At 39.8% G+C, this 27,445-nt stretch overlaps 2 protein-coding genes across 4 annotated transcripts in view; one reads left to right on the plus strand and one right to left on the minus strand.

Annotated features, from left to right (window-relative positions):
* The first annotated feature begins 5,588 nt into the window (after positions 1-5,588).
* On the plus strand, positions 5,589-21,278 carry TSR2 (TSR2 ribosome maturation factor). Of its 2 annotated transcripts, none has more exons than XM_087956781.1 (5): positions 5,589-5,669; positions 14,135-14,225; positions 14,752-14,843; positions 19,939-20,112; positions 20,516-21,278. In XM_087956781.1, the coding sequence occupies exons 1-5, from the start codon at positions 5,667-5,669 to the stop codon at positions 20,627-20,629; spliced, it is 474 nt and encodes a 157-aa protein (XP_087812907.1). In that variant the 5' UTR covers positions 5,589-5,666; the 3' UTR covers positions 20,630-21,278. The 2 variants fall into 2 exon arrangements, with proteins under 2 accessions (XP_087812907.1, XP_026532063.2); XM_026676278.2 differs by lacking the exon at positions 5,589-5,669 and adding an exon at positions 11,047-11,136.
* FGD1 (FYVE, RhoGEF and PH domain containing 1) overlaps positions 21,102-27,445 on the minus strand; it is a 66,330-nt gene continuing 59,986 nt past the window's right edge. For both annotated transcript variants that reach the window (XM_026676277.2, XM_087956777.1), the window contains exons 16-18: positions 25,592-25,750; positions 25,026-25,169; positions 21,102-24,357 (exon numbers count right to left, since the gene is read on the minus strand). In XM_026676277.2, coding sequence (XP_026532062.2) covers positions 24,106-24,357; positions 25,026-25,169; positions 25,592-25,750 — 555 coding nt within the window. In that variant the 3' untranslated portion in view covers positions 21,102-24,105. The remainder of the gene's footprint in view (positions 24,358-25,025; positions 25,170-25,591; positions 25,751-27,445) is intronic.

The following is a 27,445-nucleotide window of genomic DNA, read 5'->3' on the forward strand; positions in this document are numbered from 1 at the left end:
TACTTCTGTATGAATTCTAAGGCTCCAGTTCCTAGTTAAGTATTGATTATGTGCCATCAAGTCATTTTTTTACTCCTAGCAACCACACAGATGTATGTCTATTTTAAATTTTATTTTATATTTTATACTAGTTCAATATACTCATGAGAAATTAAACAAATGGTGGAACAGATTATTTTAAAATTATTTTTACTATAGTACTTATAAAATCAGTTCCTCCTCCTTTTCATTAAAATGGAAAAATGCTAGAGATTATGCCTATTGTATATCTCTGAAAATGAATAAAATATACTTATTTTTATTTTTTATACTTTTATAATTAATAAAATATATTTTCTTTTTCAAAACTCTTATTTTATAAATAAGATATTAAAATATTTCAGACTAGGAAATCACAGTTCAAAACGGTCTTTAATAGAAAATCTACAGATCAGAAAAGGAACTATGGTGCAACAGACCATCTACTCCATCAGGAGTATAAAAATGGCAATTCTATCATCAGTCCATAATCAAATCTATATGGCTCCTTTTTTGTAATACACTAAGATATAATCCATGATTTATAAACTGCAGTGGTTATTTTAACACACTCTTGCCCAAAACACTTAAACCACATTCTGGCTTAACATAACTTGTTCTCACGGTACACTATGACAAAACGAAATGTATTTTAGCATTGCTTGCCATATTGGTTTTGTTAACCATGTTTTATGATTTGCCATGTTTTTACAACCCATATGTATAATAGGCTTTGAATCCTGTCCTTGAACATTGCCCAGAAACCACTACAACATTGAAGAAAGTACTGTATTGGTACTAGAAAATTATTATGCAATCAATTGAGAGAGGACATGTAAAGTCAGGTTGGAGAGTACTACATATTGCAGGGTAGGGCAGGAGATACTTTTGACTCCTAACTCTCTGGAGAAAGCTCTAATTCTGGGGAAAGGTAGAAAAGGACAACCAGGTACAATCCTGCTTTGAAGATGCAGCAGAGGGGCTGAGCTTTGCAGGTAAACTGGCCAGCAGACCATTAGACTCTAATGAGCAATAGCTCTGCATATCAGTGGAAGCTCAGCATGGCTTAGTGTCCTCAGTCCCTGAGGAAAAAAGAAATTCCAACTCAACTTTTCAAATCTCAGCTCTGTGATCTTTGTTGTGCTGTGTTTAAAAATCTGAATTAAAGTTCATTGTGTCTATTCTCCCTCTCCTTGGATTCATCATTTGTGCATTGGATTCCTGGTTTCAACTTTGCCAAGATTGTAAGTAATATTGATCACTACATTATAGTTTTCAGGTGTCTTTTTAAAAAATTCTACCTTATTAGGTCATATATTTTTTGTTGCTAAGATGTTTTGAACAGTATGTATGGGCCAGAATTCATTCTTTGTCATTTCTTCCTCTTTCCCATACTGTTTTTTTCTCTTGTCATGTATAAACAATTCTCAGTTCTGGGCCAGTTGCTTGAGCATTAGTCAAATACAGTTATGTACAGAACCCAGTAATTAAAAAGGGGGATTAGTCTGATAATGTAAGATAAAAATAGAAATTTATCAGAGAATTCTGATCACTAGGTGCTTTCATTTCATCATCTTGGCTACTCTTCCAAGCCTGTAAGCCTGCCATCTTTTTTATTTAAATTTTCTATTACTTTTAAAATAAGAGAAAAAGAAAAAAAGGGACAAAATGCAAAGATTATAAAAAATGCACAAGTTCTTACAAAAATATACAGTTGTCATCTTAAGATGCTAGTAAAGAGGACTGCTTCCCTCTAAACGTTTATCAGATTTATATTAGCTACCCATTGCATGGATATGGTTCTGGTGGTATACAATTAAAAAAGCCTGATCAGTGAAGATCAGCTCCAGCAGAGAGCAAAAGATGCATCTCAGAAAGACAGTAACAGTTACAACTTTCAGCTTCCAAAAGTTCTGCCTGAAATTTGCTTATTACTGGACTGAAGAAGCAAGCCTCCAACCTGCTTTCTTGTTGGGAATTCAGTGGCTAATCATTTCAAATAAATAAATACAGAAAAGCATAGATATATCCCAGCATCAGAAAATCCATTCCAGGACTTTTGTTGCTACTCAAGTCTGTGGAGTATTTTTTTTTTATTGCTGGCTTCTTTATTGTTGGTTGTTGATCCAAAAAGATATAAGCTATCCACCACTTCACTATCTTCAATGTCAGTTTTAAAGCTAGTTGCAGAAATATTGTCATTATTTTGGTGTTAGCCCTAATTATTCTCTTTCCAGTGAATTTGGCCCCATCCCTGTTTGCCTTTGGAAAGCCCTTCAACCTTGGTTTTTCCATCTACCCTGGAGATCGCATGGTGAGCTTGCGTGATGGTTATACAATGTCAAATGAACTCCTGCATTCTGCATTTTTTATGTTTGCCTGATTTATGGTTTTAATTGTATACTGCCCAGAGTCACATTTTGAAAGATGAGGGCTCTATATATTAAATAAAATAAATATTTTTAAATCCTATTGGTCACTCTTTAACAGATCCAAGATAGAAACAAAAAGCTAGCATTTTCCGAGAAGATATTACAAACATGTTATTACATTGATCAAACACGGTAAGTTTTAGGGCATAAAAATTACAATATTAGTACTGACAATATATTTTTCTGCTTTAACAGTAAAATAATAAGTGAGCATAACTGATTAAACATGTGTCTGCCACTGTGAAAACCGGTTTCCTCTAAGCTATTTAAAACAAAAATGAGAATGTGCAGAATGTTATCATATTTTGATCACTAAATTCAAAGCCTTCAGAAGCTATTTTATTTCTGGACTTTAGAAATCTGCGAATCCCTTTGTTTTAATATACTCCATTAGAAACTTTGTTCTTCCTTTTCTACAGTATTTTCCTCTTTTACTTGTCTAATTTGGGAAGATAACTTGTCTCCCATACAGATTACATATGTGCTCTATGTGAGACACACACCAGTGTTTGGAAACATTGCTATGGATGATCTTATCAGTCAGTGTGCATTGATTGGTTTATAGGAGCATTCTCTTGTAATGGTTTGTGGGAATGTCCTTGAGCGGCAATAGGAGAAAGAGCTACAGACAGGGCAACAGCCAAATAAGAAACATTTCAGCCCATGGAAAAAATGGGAGAATGGTAAGCATCTCAGAAGGACCTTCCCTAGTTCTGTGGAAAACAAAAGCAACCAAGGAGAGATGTGCTTTCAGACTTGCAAGATTCTGTTACTGTAATCTCACAATTATGTTAGCACTCATGTTTTTGGTTTCTTGTCTGGATTATGTTGAAGTGTTTGACACATATGAAAAACATTCAAACACTGAGGACAAGAAAATAAAATGAGAAATTTATGCAAACAGTGGGGTAGTACCACACATTTCAAAATATATGAAATAAAAAGAAAATGAAAAAAATGAAAGTGATATGAAATCCCTTCTATTGTAAACTTTAGAGAATGAATTCATCAATTAGCCAACTATACTTTATCCTGATATGCTGTACAAATTCCAGCCTGCAGGGTTAGTTGATGGTTTTATGTGTTATGCTAATCCAGAAAATTGAGGCAAATAAATTATAATTAAGTTTCAATGTACTCTAGAACTCGGGCAATTAGATCAATAAACTATGGACCAATTTCTCATGGGTTGACAAACCGAATTATTGCTTATTTTATATTATGTGATTATTCATTGGGGAGAAACCTCTGCAGTGTCTGAATATCTAAGGCACTATAGTATCCTACATCTTTTAATCTGCAATTCTACAAAAAATATACCAAACATTTTCATTTCTATTATGCTGGGACATTATTTAAAAAAAAAACCACAATAAGCTAATGAGGCATGTTGAGATTAAAAAAAACAATCCCCCTTTTTGCAAGTCTTTTTTTTTTTAACAAAGCAGTAAATCCCATTATTGAGCAGCAAATAAAACATTGTGGATAATAAATGGGTGGACGTAGTAGAAATACCTAGATATTATATCCATTCCAAAAAGGAAAGTAAGGACTATATGGCTGCTGTCAAAATGTAAACCAGTACCCTTTAGTTGCTCTCTGGGGTAAAAAGTAAGTCCTTTCAGTTCATTCACTTACACCATCTCAAAGTTCCAAAGAGGTAAACCTCAGCTTTCAAGGTCAACATTGTTTTTGTTTTATTCCTTAGAGCCATCCACTAAAGACTGGAGCATATACCTCTGGAATTTTAAGTTTTATGCACCAAAACTGAACAGAGCGGATAAAGTATATACAGCCGTTTCATATAAGTCCATAGCTAAGTCCTCCATGCATGCTGCTTGCCTCAGTCTGAAGACCTCCCCCAAACCTGAATACATGATATCCTTGATATCCAATGCACCATGAAGACAACCTTTGCTAACTCCCCCCCACCATTTCTGCTGTCCCAAACCATGCTGGGCAGTCCACAGCAAATAATTTCAAGATAAATTTAGGGGCAGAGATCTGCCTTTATATTATTTATCTGATACTACCTGTAGGTGCACACACCTTAGCCTATGACCATTTAATTATCAGCCATTTGCCTTTTGGCAGGGCAGCCGTTCCATTGTGTCAAAAAGTTGGATAGGATGGGAAGCATGGGGAAAGGGTTTTGCTGTCTGCCCTTGGGTGGGGGGAGGGAGGAGATGAAAAAGTCCCCATTCTCTTTCTTCTTTCTCCTGCTTCATCTGGTGAAACAAAGGGAGGGGGGGGAGTGAGATTGATTCTTGGGGGGGATGAAAAGACAGAGGACGATTTGTTCCCATATTAAGGCAGACATGAAGAAAAAGTCCCTAGTTGGCTTTTCTCTCTGTTTTATGTCAGTAGTAAAAGTAGTGAAGAAACAGTGAAGGAGGTTTGCCTTTTCTCAAGTAACTGGAAACCTGAATTTCTCACTAATTCTCTACAAGTGCCTACAGGTCTACCACAAAATATAGACCTATCTTCTACCTAGCCCTAACATATCAGTAGTTGTTCATCTTGTATAGTTTCTGCTTCATCCTAATTACTTTCTCCCTATGTATGACAGTCCTATGGCAACCTACAAAATACATTTGCTGTTCTGCCCAGGTGAGGCCTAAAGCAGCTGCATTAAACTCACACAAGAAGTTTTCAGAATGACTTATTCATTTCTCAGCTCGGTCTACCTCACAGATTGGGAATAATGGAGTAAAAATTATATCGGTGGTTGTTTTTTTTTTAAGTTTCTCTGGAAAAGCAGAATTTAACCTCTTCTTTTTTCCTTTCAAAAATGTTCTCATTTCTTCAAAAATTAGATTTGAGTTCCTTGGCCCATATACGAATCCTGTTAAACTCTTCCAAATCGCTGTCATATAGAGTCGTCTCCATTTTAGGTTACTAACCTTTCTCTTTACGGATAAATGATTCCCCCACACTTTGAGACTCACTCATGCTATTTCCAATCCCAACTAACTCCCATAGAACCAGACACCGCTGGGAGGGGCGGGGCGAGGGAGAAGAGAAGCGCCGCGCGTCGGGCGAAGCACAGCGCGTGCCACAAAAAGAAGAAAGGAGCGAAGGGAAACGCCAGCGCGCGTGCGTGAGTGCGTGTATCAAATCCCTCCCCTCTTTCCCCCCGCGGCCGTCGATTCGATTGCTTCGCAGGTGCCTTCGGTGTAACTCCATTGGGCTTCGTTCGCGCAGAGTTTCTTGGGAATGGTAGTATCGTGTGTTTCTTTTGCGCGGAGAAGCATACAGTGGTTGGAATTGAATATCGGCCATTTTGTTGGGTTTGCTTAATTGAAAATTGTATGTGTTAGAGAGGGTTGAAATTACTACATATGATGGCCCAAGTGCCGCCCAAATTAAACATGTAATACGTATGCACTAAAACAACTTATTAAAATTGTTGCAAGGATGAAATATGTTATAATCCCACGTACAGTGACTGGGCCTACCTCCTGTTGAATTCAATGTGATTCCCCCCCCCCCCAGTAGGATTCTTAATATTTTAAACTACATAATGCAGTATGAGTCTGTACCTTGCTGGGTTCGTGCATTATAAATCATAGTATTTTTTCACAGAGAATACAAATATAAAAAGTATTTTTAAATAAAACAGGCTTTAGGTTTTTTTTAAGTAATAAGTCAATCTGGACAGTTAATGATTACTGAATTCAGACGTGAGGTGGTTTTGAAAGAGTGATTCAGATGTGACCAAAGATAAAGTCAGCAAAATGTTAGGAGAAATGATTAGGCTCTGAAATCCCAGGATTTTATCCTTGTACAGAAAAAAGAAGAAAGCAGCAAAGCAAATTAGTTTTTGTATCAAGCATGATACTATTAATTGGTTAGTGTAAATGTGCTTAGGATAATGGACAGGATTTTAAATTCATATATTTTTCCCTTATCTAGTTTCCTTGGTTTTATCAAATACCCAGGATGTATTGACTGTATAGTGCCTTATTACAATTCATATAATGATCTGTACCATACTCCAACCAATGCCATGGTCCTGTATTTTTAACAATGACAGGCTTTCATGTTATCCTAATGGCAGTGTGGAAATGTCCACATTACAGTATGTATATGATTAAGTATATGCTGTTATTGTATTTGTGACCGATCCCATTAATATTAGCAAAAAAATTAAAACAGACATTTATCCTTCCTAAGAGTCAGTTTAGTTTAGTGGTTAAGGCATCACGCATAAATTAGGAGATTGTGAGCTGGGACTACTAAATGGGACTACCACTTTAGGCATGAAAGCTGGCTGGGTGAAGGCTGGCTGAGTCAGTCATTCTCTTAGCCCAGGATGTCAGACTCAGTCAACAAGCTGGTCAGTCAATTCCTGTCACAACCAAATGGGTCAATACTTGGTTGATCAGAAAAAAGCAAACCCCGCAGTTGCAGGAAAATGCTAAGAAAATATATGCTTCCATCTGCAAAACTCTATTCAGCCTTTCATAACCTGGCTCACTCCCTATATATTAGACACAACTCCACTAATTTCCAGTTGCCATAGTGATTTGGAATGTGATAATTATAGTCCAGGTCAACTGGAAGATATCATCCTTGAGGAATTCATATAGGACCTTTTCCCTCTTACACGCACAGAGTAATCATATACATGTTTAATTAGAATTAATCTTATAGAATTAAGTGGAGCTTTCTCCCAAGCATGGGATGCATGGGATGATAGGTTTAAATTACACTTGGTATTTATTTTATAGGGGGCGGGGGTTGTATAAACCTAGAAGCAGAGTTGTAGTTAATGTCTGGATTTTTGCGTCCTGGCTATAGTGCTTAATGTTTATGCAATCATAATTTATTCAGTTCATCTCCTTTTCTGAACTATAAATTGACACACATGAAGTAGGTAATAGATTTGTATAACACTTGGCTGAAATGTGGGCCAGTAGCCTATGTTTCAGCATATTATATGAATCAAAATATTTGAGTGTAATGGGATCAAGTACATTAATGTAGCAGCAATCTCAATGAACAAAGACATCTGACATTTTAAACCAGGTAGTCTTTGGATCATTTTGAAACATGGGTGCCCATGGAAATTCATTCATGAAGTTAATTAAATTACTTTACAACGGAATGACAGAACAGTCCTTTATAATGGTGATATGTCAGCTGCATTTGCCATTTCTAATGGGTGAAGCAGGGCTGTGTGTTAGTCCCAGCCTTGTTAAATCTGTTCTTCACTTGCCTATTGTCACATGTTGCCCAGAGTCTAAAGGAGGGAATGTATACTAGATACTGATTAGACAACTCCCTGATCTTCATTGCTTGAATGCATGGGTAACATGCCTCTATATATTCAAGAAACTCTCTTTGCTGATGACTGCGCTCCTGGCACAAAAAGACAGTGATCTATAGATGATGCTTAATTCTCAGACACTGTGATGTTCTTCAGACTGAAGTTCTTTACTAGCCCATGCCAGATAGCAACCCCATGGAACCAAAAATCACTCCTGAGGACATCCGACTAACAAATGTAAACACCTTTAAATGCTCAAGAAGCATCATCTCAAGTGATAGGTTCTTTGGATAATCAGCTCTGGAATAGCTGTCTACTTCAGTTGAGTGTTCAGTCAACACAGCCATCCTGAACTCCACAAAGGTGAAAATCTACAGAGCTGAGATTATCCCTTCTCCCCTTTATGGATATGAGTTCTGGACTCTGTTGTCAGCAACATACCAAACAACTGGAGAAATTTAACTTGCATGCTTTCCACTACATCCTTGGCATTTGTTGGCAAGACCATGTCTCCCAGCCAGAGATCTTGGATCATATGCAGTCCACCACTATTGACTCCCTGATTATAAAGGCCCAGATGAGGTGGGTGGGACGCAACATCAAAATGAATGACTACCATATGCCTATTCAATTGCTCTCCACTGGAGATTGGCAAGAGCCCTCAGGGTCATCCATGCTACTGCTACAAAGATACAGTGAAGATATAGTGAAGGAAATCCTACATCACTATGACATCTAGTCAAAGGAACTAGAAGCTGTGGCTGCTGACAGAAACCAGGGACAAGTTGTGCTATGAAGCCTCCACTGACTTTGAAGACAAGCATGGCCAAAAACTGATAGAAAACTGAGCAGTGTCATAGTACAACACCCACAGTTATTACAACAATGGACTAACAGTGCTCTCAATGTGCAAGACTCTGCACTTCCAGAATGGGATTGGAGAGCCACATCCATATCCGCAGATGAATTGCACAACAGTGGCTTCTTTGAACCCAACAGACTACCTTTAGCACAAATCTTCAATATTCCATTCTTTTCTGATTTGTTGTAATCTAGTTCCCATTATCCTCTGCCAGCATGATAGGAATGTATTGTAGCATATCTGGAGGGCAATAGTTACAATTTAATTAGTTGATGCAGACGTTAATTATTCTAGTACTCTCTATGTTGAGATGTAATGGGAATTATAATCCAGTATTAAATATAGTAGATTCTAACGTACATGGAACAAACCTTTCACAAACCTTTTTATTACTGATTGCTGTGCTGTTAAAAGTATTATAATTCTCATTAATATTTTAATGCAATTTTCATTTTCAACATAGTAAAATTTGTTACAAAATAGTTCCTAAATCATATCTTTCAAGGTTATATGTTTAATCTACTGTGATATTATGATGTGCTTGGTCAACCCAAGCATGTCTGGGTACGCTTAATACCTGTATGGAATTGCTTGCAGTGATTCCATAACCTAACTACTGTGTTTCTCACAAAATAAGGCCGGGCCTTTTTTTTTTTTTGACCCCCGAAAAAACGTCTAGGCCGTTTTTTCGGGGGTGACTTAATTTCCTCCCCCACCTAGAGCGGCCCATATGCACTCCCCTCGCTGCGAGGCCGCTTCTATCAGCCGACGAAAGCTCCCCAAAGGCAGAGTCCTCAGCCGCTTCGGGCGGCGTGGCTGCCCGTGTCCCCTCGCCTTTAGGCAGTCTCTTTTGGGCGATGGAAGCTCCCCAAGTGCAGTCACCAGCCACTTCGATCGGCCGGTAGAAGCGGCCTCGGGCGAGCGCACATGCACACTCCTCGCTGCGAGGCCACTTCTACCGGTCGATCGAAGTGGCTGGTGACTGCACTTGGGGAACTTCCATTGCCCAAAAGAGACTGCCTAAAGGTGAGGGGACATAGGCAGCCATGCCACGCCCCGAAGTGGCTGGGGACTCTGCCTTCGGGGAGCTTTCGTTGGCCGATAGAAACGGCCTCGCGGCGAGGGGAGTGTGTGTGTGCACTCGCCCCGAGGCCATTTCTACCGGCCGATCGAAGTGGCTGGTGACTGCACTTGGGGAGCTTCCATCGCCCAAAAGAGACTGCCTAATGGCGAGGGGACACGGGCAGCCACGCCTCGCCCTGAAGCAGCTGGGGACTCTGCCTTCAGGGAGCTTCTATCGGCTGATGTTCTATCGGTAGATTGGGGTATTCTAGCCTAGGCTACCTGCGGGGCGCTCCTAAAGGCAAGTTTTCTCCCTCCCCTTCCCCCCCATTTCTCTTCACCTTGTGTATTTCTAACGAACAATGTGAGAAATGGTGGGGAAACGCTTGGTTTAAACAGGCCTAAATTTGGGGCGCGGGGCTTAATTTCACCTCATGCCTAGAAATCATGCTGGGCCTTCCTATTGGTGGAGGCCGTATTGTTGGAGAAACATGGTAGAAAGGTAGGCACAATATTTTAGACTAAAATTTAGCATGTGTTTTGATGTACAGTGCAAACACAATCATTAAGGAATTTTTTTTTAAAAAAGCTTGTATGTGTGTTTCTTCAGGAATAAATTTAACTAATATTCAGTAAAATGAAGTCTGGCTAAATTTGCATAGCATGCTAACCCATTGTTAATTACAACTGAACTAGTTTGTTTTTAAATTCACCCAGCTGCCTAAGTACATGCATGTAATTGCATAGCTGCACAGCACATTAACATAGCCACAAACTGAACAATCACATTTTATGTGCAAAAACAATGTATGATTCTCTAGGGACGTAACTTCCATTTAATTACTTAATCCAGTGTGCTTCTGAGTTTCTGAAGCCATTCACAAGCTTTCAGGCTACGAAACATGACTATCCACAAGATTTCAGTGCCTGATCTATCTACGGTACTGTGAGGCAAGTATGTGAGAACAATCAACCGATGAACAGCTTGCCTTCAGAAGTTGTGAGAGCTTCAACACTGGAGGCTTCCCAGAAGTGACTGCACTGCCACCTGTCAGAAAGGTTTCCTGCTTGGTGGAGCGGGGGCGGGGGGGGGCGGTGTTGGACTAGATGACCTACAAGGCCCTTTGCAATTCTCTTAATCTGTTAACGTTCAAAGAAAGTTTAAAGCCCTTCAGTTGGCCATTGCATGAGTATTTGGCACTTGAAGTCCTTTATAAAATATAGAATATTATGTATATAAACCGCCAGGTACAAAGCAAAATTCGAACTGTTCGACCGACAACACTTGATGAGAGGAGAAACCGCGAAGCTCTGAAGTGACTCTGCAGGCGTTTATTTAGGTCTACTTTTTTCTTCTTGACGAGTTCATCGATTATTCTGGGTTTGACTTCCGGCTGGCTGCCGCTGACATGGCGACGCCGAAAGAGGAGGCACGTGGCCTTTTCAAGCAGGGCGTGCAAGCGGTGTTGGACGGCTGGGCCGTGTTGCAGGTTAGGACTCTTTCCGTGGGTGCGTGGGGGAGGGAGGGGAGGGAAAGTGGGTTGAATACAGAATAAACACTCTTTTTGAGCTTGCAATAAACACTCTTTTTGAGCTTGCAGGTACATGAAAGGAGCATTGAGTGGGAAAAGTAGAGAACAACTTGTTTGGAGGGGCGACTTCTCCGCCTCACCCGGACTTGGCAAGCAAAAGAAAAGGCAAATGTCATTTCTTATTTTTGGTTTAGTGGGTTATGCAATGGCAGCCAGGTGAGATAGGCTACTGCATCTGCCTATAAAACGCCGATGGCCGCTGAATGTCAGAAAGATAGAGAAACTTAGTGATTATCGGGATTTTTGCAGCCCCAGATATGGTAGTCCCCAGTGGTGGTAAATCTTAAAAATCATAGATTACCGTGTTGTATAAACACTGCCCCTTACGTTGAGATACGAAGTTGTTCAAATGGAAATGGATTTCATTGGTGTAAATGTGTATAATGAATTGGTAGATGAGATTGCTTTTACATTGGTTGTGTTTATTTAGTGACATTGTGCATTCAGAATCAGATCCGTTCTATGGTTGTTAAAAACTAAGGCTGTTTCCAGGGATCAAGCTTAATTTGATTCATTGACTAGGTGCCACCAAGTCGTTTTTGACCCTTTGCAACCTCATATTTTCTTCAGGATAACTTTTTTTTTTTTCAGGTCTTCCAGTGATGCACACATGGCCATTGTAACTGAATCCACCCGCCTTGCTACTGATAACTTAATTTCCTTTTTGTTTATTTATGGAACTGAAAATCATCCATATATATTTTTCTTTAGAGCTTAGCTTGTTACTGCAAAAGATATAGTGTTGTTATGTATTGTTATGTACCCACAGCATCTAAGTCACAAAGCAACTGATAGAAGTTTAGCCTAATATTTTGTGTAAAACTCCCATATGTGTAAGTTAGTTTATGTTTTACAGTGTCATATGAACCTAAGCAGTTTGGTCTATTTTAACCCTGAATAAACAAGTCCATTGGAATTGTCTTGCATATCTATCTTGCTCCTCCTCCCACTTTTATTATGTGTGCCTTTAGTTTAAATCAATGCTGATTCTTGCAGACTGCTTTTAAAAGTCCCTGCAATTTTCTTGGCGAGATTGTCAGAAGTGGTATGCCATTACTTTCTTCCTAGGGCCATAGTTACCCAATTGGTTTCATGCCAAAAGGAGAACACAACTCAATTTCTAGTATGGTGCTTTAATCACCACATCAAAGTGGCTTTCTTTTTCTTTTTCCTCCCTGCTTATTTGTGGGGAAATTGTAGGAGGAAGGTGTGTTGGATGTGTTCCCCAACTTGAGTTATTTGTAAAAACAATAAAGATGGGATACAGATAGTATTAAGGCAGCAAATTAGTGCCATCTAGACAACCATTGTCTTTTTGATTTTCATTACTGCAACTTGCAAATCTTCTGCATTTTCAGTTGTCAGAGTAGCATCACTATGCATTTAATGTTTCTTCCTCCATTTTCAAAGCCATGCTCGTCTTCCAGTCCATCTTCCTTGGCTATATTCTGTTGCAAGTTCAAACAAATGTGTTACTAAACAAATGGTTATAAGTCAAGGAGTACCTGTAGTTTACCATTGCCTTTTTCTGTTCAGTATAAAATGATGCCTTTGCCCTTGTTGTTAAAGTGATCATCCTATATATTGTAGCTGCCTAGTGTAGAGTGGTACCTATTTTAGCTGGGCAGCTAGGATGAGCTTCGTATTCTTGACAGACACCCCCTGTGTTCTTCCCTCATTCCTTCCAGGGACAACAGCCCACCTAACCCCAGCCTGCCACATTGAAGCAGCACGGCAGGACTTGAAAGGAACACATTGTGATAGGCTAAACTATGGGTTGGCTAGCTAATAATACGTTATGGCATGCAACCCTAGCCAGTCTGTTTATGTAACACTGTGATGAATATTTAATTCTTCATAATCAACAAAGCAAATGAGAGATAGAATATAATAACTTCACATACGAATACACTATATAAAATATTATGTTGTCTGGACAGAAATGAGAGGAAGTAACTTTTATGTTGAGGTGATGACAGTAAGATGTTAAATTATTTATCCAGGGAATGACCTTAGAAGAAATTGTACCATCTTTCACCAGTAAATTTGGTTCACCATAGTTACATAAACCTTGTTCCAGCCTGGTCAAAAATAAAAGCATTTCAGTAAACAAATGCATATTATATTATTATGTAGACTAATAATACCAACATATTCAAAAAGTGAACTGTCAACTTCAAGATACAACTCATACTCAGATGCTTTTCACTGTTTACATTTCCCCATTCTGTACATGTGTTACTATGCTATACATAGTATCTTTATATGGTAATTTTCAGTTATTCTGAAACTATTGGCCAAGGAGTTAAGCTCTGTAGTAAAAGACACAGCTTTGTGTATAGCTAACTAGTGAGGAGCAGTTAGCTAGCATGCTCTACTTGAGAAAATTGTTTAGAAAACATCTGGAACCACTTTTCACACACAACAGAATTGGAAACTATTTAATAAAATCAGACAGTTCATGAGCAAAAGGAAAGTTATATATAGAAGGTAAAAATCTGAATAAATGTAATAAAAGATCAATTATGCTCCTTTCCTTGTATTGTTTTTTTTAGCTGTCAAGCAAATGACACGAATTTACTTAATCTTATATTTACACAAAGGAAAAGAATGCTTCAAGATTGTCTCAAGGTGTGTAGACCTTTATTGAAGCCCACATTGAAGGAAGAATGTGACTTTCCGACTCCTGAATCCAAACTAGCAACACGGAAGACAAATTAGCTTTGTTATTAGAGCTCTGCCAAGTCCTGAAAGCACCATTAGAATTGGCTAGATAATTCTGTGCTATTATTTATTCATGATATAAATTGTGCCAATTATCACCCCAAGCAACTCTTTGTTGCGCAAGTGCCCAGTTGCTGTTTATGAACATTTCCTTGTCTTTTTCCAAGTGCAGATAGCCGTTGAAAATGGCTTTGGAGGGGCACATAGCCAAGAGAAAGCTGAATGGATGGTGGGGGCTGTGGAGCAATACTTCGAAAGCAATGGTGAGATTCTGTCCTGTTGCTTGAATGGTAGATGGCCCATGATGTACCTGGAATAGGGATGGTAGGATATTCTGATCTTTTGGTCGTTCATTGCTAGATGAAGAGCTTGAGCCTGAAATTTGTCTTATGTATGACACAGAATGGTGGATCTTGAATTTTACATGAAGCCCTTAGGAGTTAGGCTCCTCCCTGCCATGATAAACCTTGTAAAATGTGACATTTAAAAACTGAGATAATGCTTCAAATTTATTATAGTTTCAAAAGCATGAACTGGGCTATCACTTTAAGAACAATAATAACCACCTAGTATCCCAGGAACAATATTGCTAGAGGCTCTAGGATCAGAAACCCTATTGTATGTTATTTATTTTAGCAAGTTAGTGGAGCTTAACGAGTACAATTAAAAGGCCTGGACCGGGCGAACCGGTAGAATACCACCACTGGCCTAGAAACTTTAACCCCAGTCATCTTTGAAAATTTTCCTGTGCAGTTCTATTCTTTGACTCTGAGTCCAATCTCTCTGCAGCTGACCTTGAACCAGAGGAGATAGAGGACTTCCTTGCCGAATTGATGAACAATGAATTTAACACTATAATAGAAGATGGAAGCTTGGCTCAGGTATTCATTTGTTGCTCTCCAAAGGAAGAAAAGTGCCGTCTTCCCCTCCCCTCCCACATGACTGTCTATGTTTTCCTGGGTAATATGCAGTTAGAGAAGTTATTATGTGGGTTTAATGGCCCCATGCGTAGATAATTTCTCATTCTGTCTTTGAAAGCTTTCACACAGTTCAAGAGCTTTTTCCAACATTGATTGGTACCCCTGTTGAGATGCTTCATAAAATTTGTAAGTTGGCATATATGTGTGTGTGTTAGCATTGAAAAATGTGATTTATGACCATTTTTCACACTTAACAACCATTGAAGCATCCCCATGATCAAAATTCAGATGCTTGACAAGTGGTTCTCATTCATGATGATGTGATCAGCTTTTGTGACCTTCTGACAAGCAAAATCAATGGGGAATCCAGATTCACTTAACAACCATATGTGACTAACTTAACAAATGCAGGGATTCACTTAACAACTCTGGCAAGAAAAGTCGTAAAAATGGAGTGAACTCACTTAACAAATGTTTCACTTAGCAATATACATTTTGGGCTCAGTTGCGATTGTAACTCAAGGACTACCTGTATCACTGTATTCTTTCTTTAAGTCTTCAACAGGTGAGGAGGTTTGCCCATACTGCAACTTTATTCCAGCTGAATATTGTTCCTTTCAAAACTGAACAAAATGTAGCCTGCATTTGCCGGGAAGAAAAGTTATACTTGAGCCTTTCTCCCATGCCTCTTTTTCTCCAGGAAATGTTTTAAATAAGATTGTGCTGCTTGTTGTTAAAAAGGTGCTTGGCAGAAGGGGAGGGCTCGCTATGCCTGTCAGTACCTCCTTAGAGAAGCTGTGCTTTTTCAAGTGCTTGCACAGCTATGCAGTTTCAGCAAAGTGTTGGTGAAGGTGACAGAATATGACAGCCTTGGTTATTTTTAAATACTTACGTAGATTCAACAACAAGATGCTTATTTTATTATGGCCAGTGCGATGTAACAGGGTTGCTAATAAGCATCTGTGTGAAATTACTGTGTGAAATAATTAATCCATCTGAGCTCTCATCAATCGCCTAGCAGCAGCCAACTTTATCCCAACTAAACAGAATATATTCTGTTGAACTGTGGCGGAGTCTTTGGTGCTCTCCCATCTTGGTTTGCTCACTGGCAGTTCATTAGACAACTAGATAACATCAGCACTAGTGACTGTGGGGTTTGCTCCCTGGTTGTATGCAGTAGGTTGTCCTGCCAGTGTTTGTGATGGTGTGGTTTTCTCCTTGAGAGTACTTTTTTCTGTATGATTGTCTGGTGTTAACCCATGCTTATCAATATGTTGTGCAGGGGATGTGTACTAGTCTGTATGTTTCCTTTTTATCTCTTGAATGATCTGTAAATACAGTTTATTTTGATGTATCTGTTGATGGCTGATTTGTCTAAATGCCAAATTTCCAGGAATTTCGTAGTATTTTTAAATTTGGCTTGACCTTAGAATGCTCATAGTTTCCCAGTTGAAATTGTGGTTGAGTCTGTCCATATGTTGAGAGACTGAGTTTTCATTATGTCTTTGATGTTCATGGGTATACTATTCTAGTCTTCTGCCTATCTTTTGTAGATAGTGGCTTGCTAATTTTTTTTCCCCTTGGGCTGCTGGGTCTTTTGGTTTATCTAAGTTATTCTGGAGGATTTTACTTTGTATACTCTAGTGAGGTCACCTAATCATAACTGTGTGTTGATTTTTTTCTGATAAGTTTTTGATGCATGGTAATGTTATCCTTTTTGTAGGAAAACATTGTATTGATTGCGCTATAATGAATTGAATGGTTAGGCACATTTTGATAAAGTTGAGTAGGTATCCAATCACTAACATTGAGTACATAGTTGAGTAATGAAACATCTACAAGCATTGCAACCAAGCTCAGAGAGCATCAAAGACTCTACAATGAAACGTCTGGATTCATGTGTTGCATTAAGGTATAAGTTGCTGACTGAGCTACAATTAGTTGGATGAGTGCATCATGCTAAATCCCATACAGCAGTCTTTGACTTATAACTGGTCACATAGATACCCCTCAAAGATATTTATGATCCGGTTCCAAAATTCCGATGGTTACCTAAAACTCATTTACAGCAATTGGTAGTTGCATAATCATGTTTTACAATGTTTTCACCAAAAACTGGCATTTACTTCCAAGTTTTCAGCAAAAACATTGTTCGCCCATAGCGTTCATTTTGTGACTTCTGCAAAAAAAAGGTAGTAAAAATGGGTCCCATCACATGGTGACCTGTTTTGTAACTGTCACAATTTACAGCTGTAATGAGCAGGCTCCATATGGCCCCAAGTCCAGGACTACCTATATCCTAGCCAAACTAGTGCTTAGGATTTAAAATGGATCTTGCTTCTCCAGCTGACCAGCTGACCACAGTGGGGCACTATTGCTCCATAAGGAAGCATTGCAGTTATGAAGAAGAAAAAAACAGTTGAGCCAAGTGCTTGTAAAATGCTAGGTCATAGTTTTGTACTGTAGATGACAGTTGCCTGGAGAAGTGTAAGACTTAACAAATACTTAGTGGATGCAGAGAGCACACTAAGCAAATTTTTGGCATAACATACCCTGTTTCTCCAACAATAAGGCCTCCCCCAATAGGAAGTCCCAGCATGTTTTATAGGCATGAAATGAAGCCCCTCCCCCCAAATTAAGGCCTATATTAAAACATGCGAAATGGGGGGGAATGGTGGGGGGGCTTGCCGTTAGGAAGTACTTTTGTTGCACACCCGGATATGGTGCTGCCTGCGTTGACCCCGATACGAAGTGCCCCACCAACGCCGAGGTCAACATCCAAGCCGTCGCTGCCCACCTGCCCGAAGATGCAAGGGGGGGGGATTAAGTCACCCTCAAAAAGACGACCTAGCCATTTTTTCGGGGTTCAAAAAAAAAAAAAAAAGACCTGGCCTTATTATATGAGAAACACGGTATTATGCAAATGCAGCTATTGTGGCTTGTGAACTATTTATGGTTTACTTTTGTAACGGTTTTGGGGCATGTGGAGGGAGAAAGACAACGTTTATATGAGCTTATGAGTCTTAAATTATATTTAGTCTCTTTTGGACCATAATCTCTAAAGCTAATTATCTTTGATTGCTCAGAATCAATGAAATAGAAAGCTTTGCAAATGAGCTGCCTCCACCACCCCTCCACAAATCAACCTAGCTGTACTTGAAGGTTATTGCCAAAATTGATAGGTGTGAGCTTCAAACACTCTCTCTGGAGATTACAACTGAACACAGATTAGAAGGATGTGAAGTTTGCCAGAAAAACGAAGACAGTTTTCATCCAGTAATATTACAAAGGGAGAATCTCTGATTTAAAATTAAGTCTTTAAAGTAAGAGCTTCCTCCTTGTAGAACGTCTGCAAATACTGTACTTACACTGAAAGATGTTTATAACTGAACTGATGAAGGAAAGGCAGAGGTATTAGAAAGGTCCTCATTAAAAACAGCTACAAACAAGAGGCTGTGCCCAGCAAGTGAAGATATTGATTTGTACATTAAACCTAAAAAAAAAGGATTACTGCTTTTTCCCAGAGGGTTAGCCCAAAGAAATATTGATGACCACAGTTGTGACATGAAAGAAAATGGAAAGGAAAACAACACATCATGTGAATGGTCTTTTGGTCCTTATTGTTCTTGGACATATACGTTAACAACCATGTAGATAAGAGGATCTCCAAGGTTGCAAGTATTATGAAGGAAATAACTATTGCTAAGACAGCTAGAGACGAGCAGAATACAAGGACAATAGCATCCATGTGGTGGAACCATGTACAATAAGAATTTGGTATGGCCATTGTATTTTATTCAATACACAGCATATTGTGTACACAGCCACTCACTGGCCATGCATTGCTCTAAACCATAATATGATTTTATATGGTTTGAAAAATTGTTCTGTTTTGGCTTACTCAGTAAACTATGATTTATTTTAACTGTCTCATTTGTCTAGAAGGCATTTGGAGAAAACCCAAGCTCAAAGCCATTCTCTATTCCAGAATTAACTTTATGAGCCAACGATTATCTGGGAGACATGGGGGAGACGAGCTAGAATGAAAAGGGGGAGGACAACAGTATTTTAAGTGTTGGTATTTTTGGATCATTTGAGATATATTTAATGCTGATGAGACTTGCTTTTAAAAAGCCTTAATTGCAAAAATAACTAAACAACTCCAGATGTTCCTTTGGCTCTGAAGGATTAAAATTAGCCTTTACTTGGAAAGTTGTTTTAACTAAGCTAAGCTTTTCTTTTATGTACACCGAGAGCATTCCAAGACAAATTCCTTGTGTGTCCAATCACATTTGGCCAATCAAGAATTCTATCTATCTTTGTACAGTTTGCTTGCCTAGTGGTTCAGTGAGTTTTTGGCTCAGTTGAGTTGCATGAATTCAGCCAATGTAATTTGTCAGTGGTACAGGTGGCATGTAAACCAAAGCCATTTGATTAAATTTAGTAAACTTGGGTTACCCTGTTGTGTAAATATAGTCTATGGGGCATTTGCTACATTGTAGATTCAAAGCTGGATATGTGTATATATGTAAACACCAAGAATTCTATTGTTTTGGCATAGCATTGTGAATGAATTACGCCATTGTTATCAGAAAGCCATCCATGACTGGTACCACATGTGAATCCGTCCTATAGTTTAAGTGTTTGAAGCAGCTTCCTTTTTAATTAACATGCTTCTTAGATGTTGCTCATTTGGTGGCTGTAATTTTAGCCCAAATTTATAAATCCATTACTATGGAAGGATAGTTAAAATTAGTCATAAATTTATCCCGTAACTGTACGTGTTTAGTCTCTGATGCTAAAAGAATCAGGAGACATCCATTTCTGGCATGGAGAAGAGACCTAGAGGAAACTGCTTTTAAGTTTGACACACTTTTCTTCACTGGGGGAAGGGATGCTGGTCAAAGCCTTTGATTTATCTGTTGAGCAGCCTTTTTTTTATCATGCAGCAATGCTGAGTTAGGTGAGGCAAGGGGTGGTGGGATAGACTAGTTTATGGGGTAATTGTTGGCTCTTCCAAGGTAATGACCAATCTTTCCCTCTTCCCACGCTATAGGTAAGCCAGCAACTGTGCCTATTTTTCAGACAGAGCCATCAGGGAGATATAGCAGTAATGCATGATGCCATTATCCACCTGGCACAGAAGAAACAAGAGGCCAGGAGGGCAGTTGCCAAATCTCAGCCAGCTGCAGAAAGCAGCAGTGAAGAAGAAGAAGAAACAGAAGAAGAGGTATTGTATACATTCTTCTGAAAATTAAGACTGACCCTATAGAGCAAGCTGCATCCAAAGTGACTTTGTAAATCTGAACAAATCTGAAGGCTTTGGGATATGTTTGCCATGGAAGAATTATAAGCTGATTCTGAAGCCAGACAATTCTTAAAATTGTGTTGTTATGGGATTGTGAGAATTTAGTTTTTTTTTAATTAGGCTTCTGTGAGGCTGGTATAATAAGGCTTAGTTACTTGGTATTGAAAATTAACAAAATTTTAAGATAAACTGAAGCTCTTACGGCAGGCACTACGTGTTTATTTTGAGTAAACTGCTGTGTCAATTGTCAGAAGCCAATTAATTTATTCAAGAAACCATGAAACATGAACAGATTGATTATTTTTGCTGTTTCTTCCTCCTTCAGGCCATGGACTGCAGTGCTGGTTCCAGCATGAACGGAATACAAAGCAATCCGTCTCCACTGTCAGGTGGGACCACTGAAGATGGATGGATGTTGGTGACGAGGGGGAAAAAATGAAGGGGGAAAAAAACTACGGCAGACGGACAGATGCAGCAGCGAACTCTCTGTGCTGCCGAGCCTTGAATTTTTTCTATAGGGCACATGATAGGCTCCCACAGAAGCCTGGGCACATTGGAAGCACTTTGTTGACTGTATCTTTGCTCCTGACTTAACAGAGTCTGAATGGAATTCAAGTTGGCATAAAATATTTTTAATCTTTCAAGTTTCTTTCCCCTCAAAATCGGAGGATGTTCTAACCTTCCTGGAGTTTGAAATGAACATTGAACAACAATGTGGGTTCTTTGACAGAGAAAGTTCTCCTGCTGTGTCCTGTTCATCGATCATCTTGTTCAAGTCATTGGAAGGGAGGCGACTATTTCCGCTCCTTCCAGGAAGGCAAAATCTAACCATCTTTACTACGCAAAGAAAGGACTGCATTCGCTCTTACTCAAAGAAAAAAAAAAGAGTGTAACAGAAAAAAAATCTTGTATTTAAAAAAAAAACAATGAAAAACAAAATACAACAATGAAACAAAAAGTAAAATGGACAATACACAAATCATGATGGTAGGACACAGGAAGTTTCGGTCAATAAAAGCTTCCCTTCCCCTAACCTTTGCAGTGGCCAGCCACTATACAAGAGCAACAATAAAATATTATTTTGGTAAGATTTTGTATATCCCTTAATACTGAGGCCTTTCTTTAATATAAAAGTTACATGCACTAGTTCTACACCACAGGAGGGCGAAGATAAAAGAATACCATGGGTACCAACAGCAATACCAGGAAACCTACATAAAATAAGGCAAGGATTTGTTTTTCTTTTAAAAAATCCCACATATACACACAATTTCCACTCATTTGTGTGTTGAAACAGTACCAGCAAAAAAAGGGAGGAAAGGAGAAGGATCCTTCAGGGAATTTTGAGAACTTCCAAGATAATCCAATAAGGCTCAAAAGAGAGCTCTAAAACGTTAACCATTTTAAGTGCATTGTATCAAGGAGAGGAAGCATCTGCATTTAGTTTCAAGGGAAGAAGAATACTCCATCTGTTACTGTAATAACCACACTCTGTATGGAATCTCATGCACATATATCTCCTATTACCTAGATCAAGAGTGATCCATGTTAAGCTAGCTGGGAACTTCACATTATTTGCCAATTGAATGCCTTCATTTCTGTCAGGGACAGTGTTTTCCTGGGTGTTTGATGCTGGAGACTGGCTCTTGAAAACAGCATGAAGTGTTTCTAAAATTGCAAATCAATACATATCTCACTAATATTTTTCCTTTTTTTGAGCAGCATTATGAAAACCAATTAGTAAGAGCACTTAGACTTATATACCACTTCATAGTGCTTTACAGCCCTCTATAACCAGTTCACAAAGTCAGCCTATTGCCCCCAACAATCTGGGACCTCATTTTACCGAACCCAGAAGAATGAAAGGCTGAGACAACCTTCAGCCGGTTAGGATCAAACTGCTGGCAGTCGGCAGTTAAGAGCCTGCAAAACTGCATTCTAAACACTTGTGCTACCACGGCTATAAGCAACTTTGTGATCTCTCAGTTTGGTTATTGAGAAAGGCTGCTCTTGCTTATACTAGGTAGTTCTCAACTTACAACAGTTCATGTAGTGGTTGTTTGAAGTTACAATGGCATCGAAAAAGTGAAATGTGACCCGTTTTTCACACTTACAACCATTGCAGCATCCCCATAGTCATGATCAGAATTCAGACACTTGGCAATTGATTCATATTTATGACGGTTGCAGTGTCCCAGGGTCATGTGATCACCTTTTGCGACCTTCTGACAAGCAGAATCAATGGAGAAGCCAGGTTCACTTAGCAACTATGCTACTAAACTGCAATGATTCACTATGGGGCACAAGTCACTTAGCAATCAATTGTGGTCATAAGGCAAGGACTACCTGTACAGTATGTGTTAATGGAGATATTAATACTGCACTAGCACCATATTCTAATATTTGTGGATCTTAAGCCAAGACTTTGGCAGTCTGTTCAGCAATTTGGCCCTGGTCTGTATTTCACCAACCCTTAAAAGAACCGCAAGGCAAAATATATTCTCAACTCTTTCCCCATTCTCTCCCATAGGCCACTTGATTGGAAGTTGCTGATACATTTGAGAACTTCTTTCTGCAACCTTTGCTTTGACCCAAGAAGTCTAATCTCCCTAGCCCCATTATGTTCACAAGCCACTGAGAGCATAGACCTGTTGTTAAATAAATTGGGATGAAATGCTGACATTGAAATGAATGAGATTTGAAGTCTCTGGATTCTTGTAAACTCTTAGTCGTATTCCCACTTAATGTATGTAGTCTCTAGCATCTCTACTGTTTGCTGTAGAAACTTTCTCCCATAGCATGTCTATCCTCCGTGATCCTCAGAAAGATGACGTCTTATAGATGCTTTTTAGATCAGTAGTAGGCGAGATATGGCCCTCCAGAGGTGGCAGAACTCTCAGCTTCCATCAGTTCTTGCCAATGTGGCCAAGTGATGAAAAATGGTAGGAGATCCAGTCCAACAATACACAAAAGGACACAAGTGCCCATCTGATCATCATTAATAGTAGCTAACTATAGCTCTCTTTAGCCATTCAATTTAATTGAAAAGGGGCCATTTGGGCATTATCCAAATGGCACCTGGAGGATTTTATAGCTTGAGTTCAGTGGAACTGAAATCAGTCTTAAGATTCCACAAAGTTGTAACAGAAAATTAATAAGGGGATGTATCCAACTCATGAGTTCTTGTGATGAGGAACAACTTCTCCTCAAGAGAGAAGCTGTACAAAGGTAAAGACAAATCTTTTTTTTCCTTCTCTCAATCTAACCCAACTCAGATTTACTCCCATTTGGCACAACAATCAAGATTGGTAGAATGGCTTCAAGTTATAATGGAAGATTGCCTATCTATCAAATCTGCAACAGACTGAAACACCCTACATAATCTCAGAGATGGGGAATTAGTGGAATAAGTTACCAAACAAAGAGGCAAACAGATAACTTGAGAAAGGACACTCCCCCATTTTTGTCTTCCCAAATCACGAGTTCAGTAAGTGCTAAATAAGCAGTGGGGGAATTGGAAGAACAGATCTTGGCCCAAGAGGTAAAAGAAGGGGGAAGCGTGTTCTTAAAAGAAGAAATCACTTTCTCAAATCAGTTTTTCCATGCATAGAAGAGAACATGAAAGGAACTAAGCTGGAGAGGGGTGTGGATTACTGCATGCTATGGTATGGGAAGAACTGGCCTGGAGCAAATCTCAGTGCATGTGCTTTATCCCTATGGCTGGGGTATGGCAGAGAACATCATGGCTGAGGACAGGTCAGATGGCTATGGCAGATGCTGACAAAAAGAACGGAGAAAGTGCTAGAGAGAAAGAGGAAGAAGGAAAAATAGTTTCAAGTATACTGGTCAGAGAATAGTGAGCAAAGTCCCCCTGTGGGGCAGAGTCCATTTTTCCCAGTTCCTCAGGCCCCTGCCTTAGGTTCTCTCTGCTTCTGTATCCTCATCGGCCTCCAGAATGGAAGGAGGCGTCTTTGCTTCTTCTCCGCGGCCTGCCCTGCTCAACACTTCCATCCATCGCTGCCGCAGCTCCTCAGTCTCGGGGCTGAAATACCAACACAGATGGCTCTGGCTGATCCGGAAGGCATGGCGTCGGTCCACCCGTTCGCTGGGCTCAGGAAGGTTTACTTCGAAGCCAATCAGGGGCATCGAGCGCAGGGCTTTTACATCCTGCAGGACGACAGAGCAGGAGGCACGATGAGGGGAGGGGGGAGGTTATAAAGAAGCCCTAAACTGACTTGGTGAGCCGAGATCAATTGACCTTCTGATTTAGACATCTCTTTTCCCAAAGGGATTCAAAACAAACTCAGCATTCATACCAGATGAGCCCGTTGGGTTTGGACAGCTGATTTTTATCTTTGGGCAGAAGGTGACATGAAACACCCTTGAGGTCAGGAGAAGGCACTTAGCGGCCTGAATGCAGCACTCCAGCCCCCCACCCCACCCCTTTTTTTTTTTTGAAGCCTCAGAGCCCCATTACCATTCAACAGACTTTCCGCTCCATAATTCCAAGAAGCAGCACTCAAATAAGCTATTAGCAAAATAAGTGCACTAGGCTAGGCCCCTTCTGTGCTTACCATGCATCCCCATCTGCACTCACCCCTCCCCCAAAGATGACATCACTGTGTGATTGCTGCGCACTTTGTGGCTATTAAAAAGGAAGACATTGCAACCCTTGAATGTTTCCCTACCTAAAATGTGTGAGTAGGACTCTTACTCTAAACCCTGGGGTGGGGTTGGCATTCTTACACAAAAGGAGATGTGTTGCTGTCTTCCAGCTTAGGTTAAAGTAAGGAAGCAAAAGTAGAGGGCAGAGGGGCAGAGAGGCACTCCCATACCTGTGGAGCTCCATAGATGTATAACACCAGAGGTTCATTTTCAGGGATGACGAACCAGCCTTTGTGCCAAGCCTTCCCTCCTTTCTCCATGTAGTGCAAGAAACTGCAGATCACACTATTCTCTGCCACCACCGAGGCTTGTTTCTGCAGGAAGAGCAGAACGGCAGGTGTTACCCACCAAGATCTCTGCTATACCATAAGTGCATGAAAATCTAGCGATTAGAACAGAACTATGGCCCCCTTATGGCTTGAGGACATCAACTCCCAGAATTCCCGAGCCAGCATTTTCAAAACTTCTTAAAGCGATCAAGGAGCATTTTGTAAATATAGACATGGCTTGGATCTATTCCAAGGGGTCAGTCAAAGGCAAGACATATGTCTAAAACAACACTGTGTTCAACCATAAGGTTCTAACTAGAAAAAGTAAGAAATAGGACAAGCTAATGAGAAGCAGGCAAATTGAAGAGAAAAATGAGGGATGGGGAAAGCGAAGGAGTTTCAGAGAGACACTGCAATCATAGCAGAAATACAGTAAAGGCAGCCTTAGATAGAAGTACTATTCTTACCTCCAGAATGGATTTTCGGCGTTGGGGTGTGTTGGGATGGGGCACAGGGCTGGCAGGGGAGCCATGAAGCGTAGTGTAACAGTCAGTGCAGACACGGTTTGGCCGGTTGTTGTCATACACCAAGCGGGCCCGGAACTCTGAGCATTTTCCACAGACAACCTGCAGGTGACAACTTGCCATCAGTGGTGGTAGACACCCAAGATCATCTAGAGGAAGTTTTAGGGCTCTTCCACATTGGACCCTTCAACTGCTCTTCTCTCCCATCCTCAGGCAGGCTGGCAAGAAAGGATTTCAGTCTGTTCTCCAACCTTGGAACAATGCTGGGGAGCAAATCTCTCCAGACAATGATTAAGATGGCCGCCTGAAGTTGATGGGTGAATTTCTAGCTGCTGCTTCTCTTGTCACCATGCGCCAGGACAGGAGTTGGGTTTCCCTCTACAGATTTTAGTGAAACTATTTAACAGAGTCTCCCAGTCTAAAACAACTTGGTCTTGTGGCAAAGGTGTTAATGAGACCATCTGCTCTTTGCCCTGATTATCGGAGCAATCAGCTAATCCCCATTTCTCCTTTACAGACACCATTTGCAGGACAAAGTGAAAACACTCTCACTGTCTTCCTTCTGTCAGGTAAGAAAACTCATATCATGTATAGTGTTGCCATATTCTAAATGACAATGAAGATCAACTGGGCGCAAATATATTTTTTTATTGATGGGATATTGTTTTAATCTGTGGTTAATCTTTTAGAATTTAAATTTATTGCTTTTGTTTTTTTATCTGTACTGATTACTGTACTGAACATTTTCTACTTAATTTCCTTGCAATGAGTAGTCCTTGGAGATTTCTGCTTCTCCTTTTATAAGATCTATGCTGAATAAGTGTTTTTTTATCAGGGCAACCTCTATCCAAATATGGGATGGAGCATACTGCTTCCGCTTTCGCCTTTCAGCCCCAATCCAGGAGCCTTCGCAGGCAGTCGCTTTTGTGTTGAATTTATATTTACCAACTTTATTTCTTTGCCGGTAAATATAAATTCAACACATCTATGCTGAATATTTGACATTTTTGAACATGTCCATTTCACAGGACCAGTAGCCCTTCCCCAAGACTACTGGACAGTGTCTAATCCCATGGGCAGTGATGTACCAGGGGATCACTATAGAAGGGAGTTGTGTCCACTCTTGTTCTGGTACACTGATTGAAACAGATGAGACACACATTCAGCAGTGCCTCCGGTCAATAGTTTGGAATGTCTGCAGTACTTTAGTTTAAATGTTTGTCAGGTTGTTTTTATTGTATTTTTTGTTGTTGTTGTGTGTATCCTAGAAGTCTGCAGGGATCGTAGCAGATGAATGAATGAATGTTGGAGAGTCCTCTCTGGGAAGAAAACAAAACATGCAGAACTTCTTGCTCCTGCTTTTTCTACTCACTTGGTTTAAGCAGGTAAGCATGTGTCGAAGTGGGAGGGCCTGGAGGCTCAGGGAATGAGGTAAAGAGCAAGGCAATGCTTCATGTTATCACAAAATTGGGTAAGTTGTAAACAGCTCAGAACACTCAAAATTTACTAGATTGCTGAAGGACTCAAGGTAACCTTTGTACCAACCCTCTCTTCAATTTTGCAACGTTTATTTTTAATAATAATCCTCTATGGTAGCTTGAGCTACGTGATAGTGGCTGGATCTAGGCCTCATGTACTATGGCTAAAGTGCACGCCCCCTGACGCTCACATCCCAGAGCAGACAAATCAGCCAGAAAGGCTTCCTGGTCAACACTAAAAAAACAACCATTGTGGGCGATGAGACCCAAGTAGCTCTTATTAGCACAACTTACTTGCAAAGCTGATAGCTGTACCTTG

The sequence above is a fragment of the Notechis scutatus genome, chromosome 2, assembly GCF_049901735.1.
Source record: "Notechis scutatus isolate UNSWTSFEM ecotype Mainland chromosome 2, rNotScu1.2, whole genome shotgun sequence".
NCBI lineage: Eukaryota > Metazoa > Chordata > Lepidosauria > Squamata > Elapidae > Notechis > Notechis scutatus.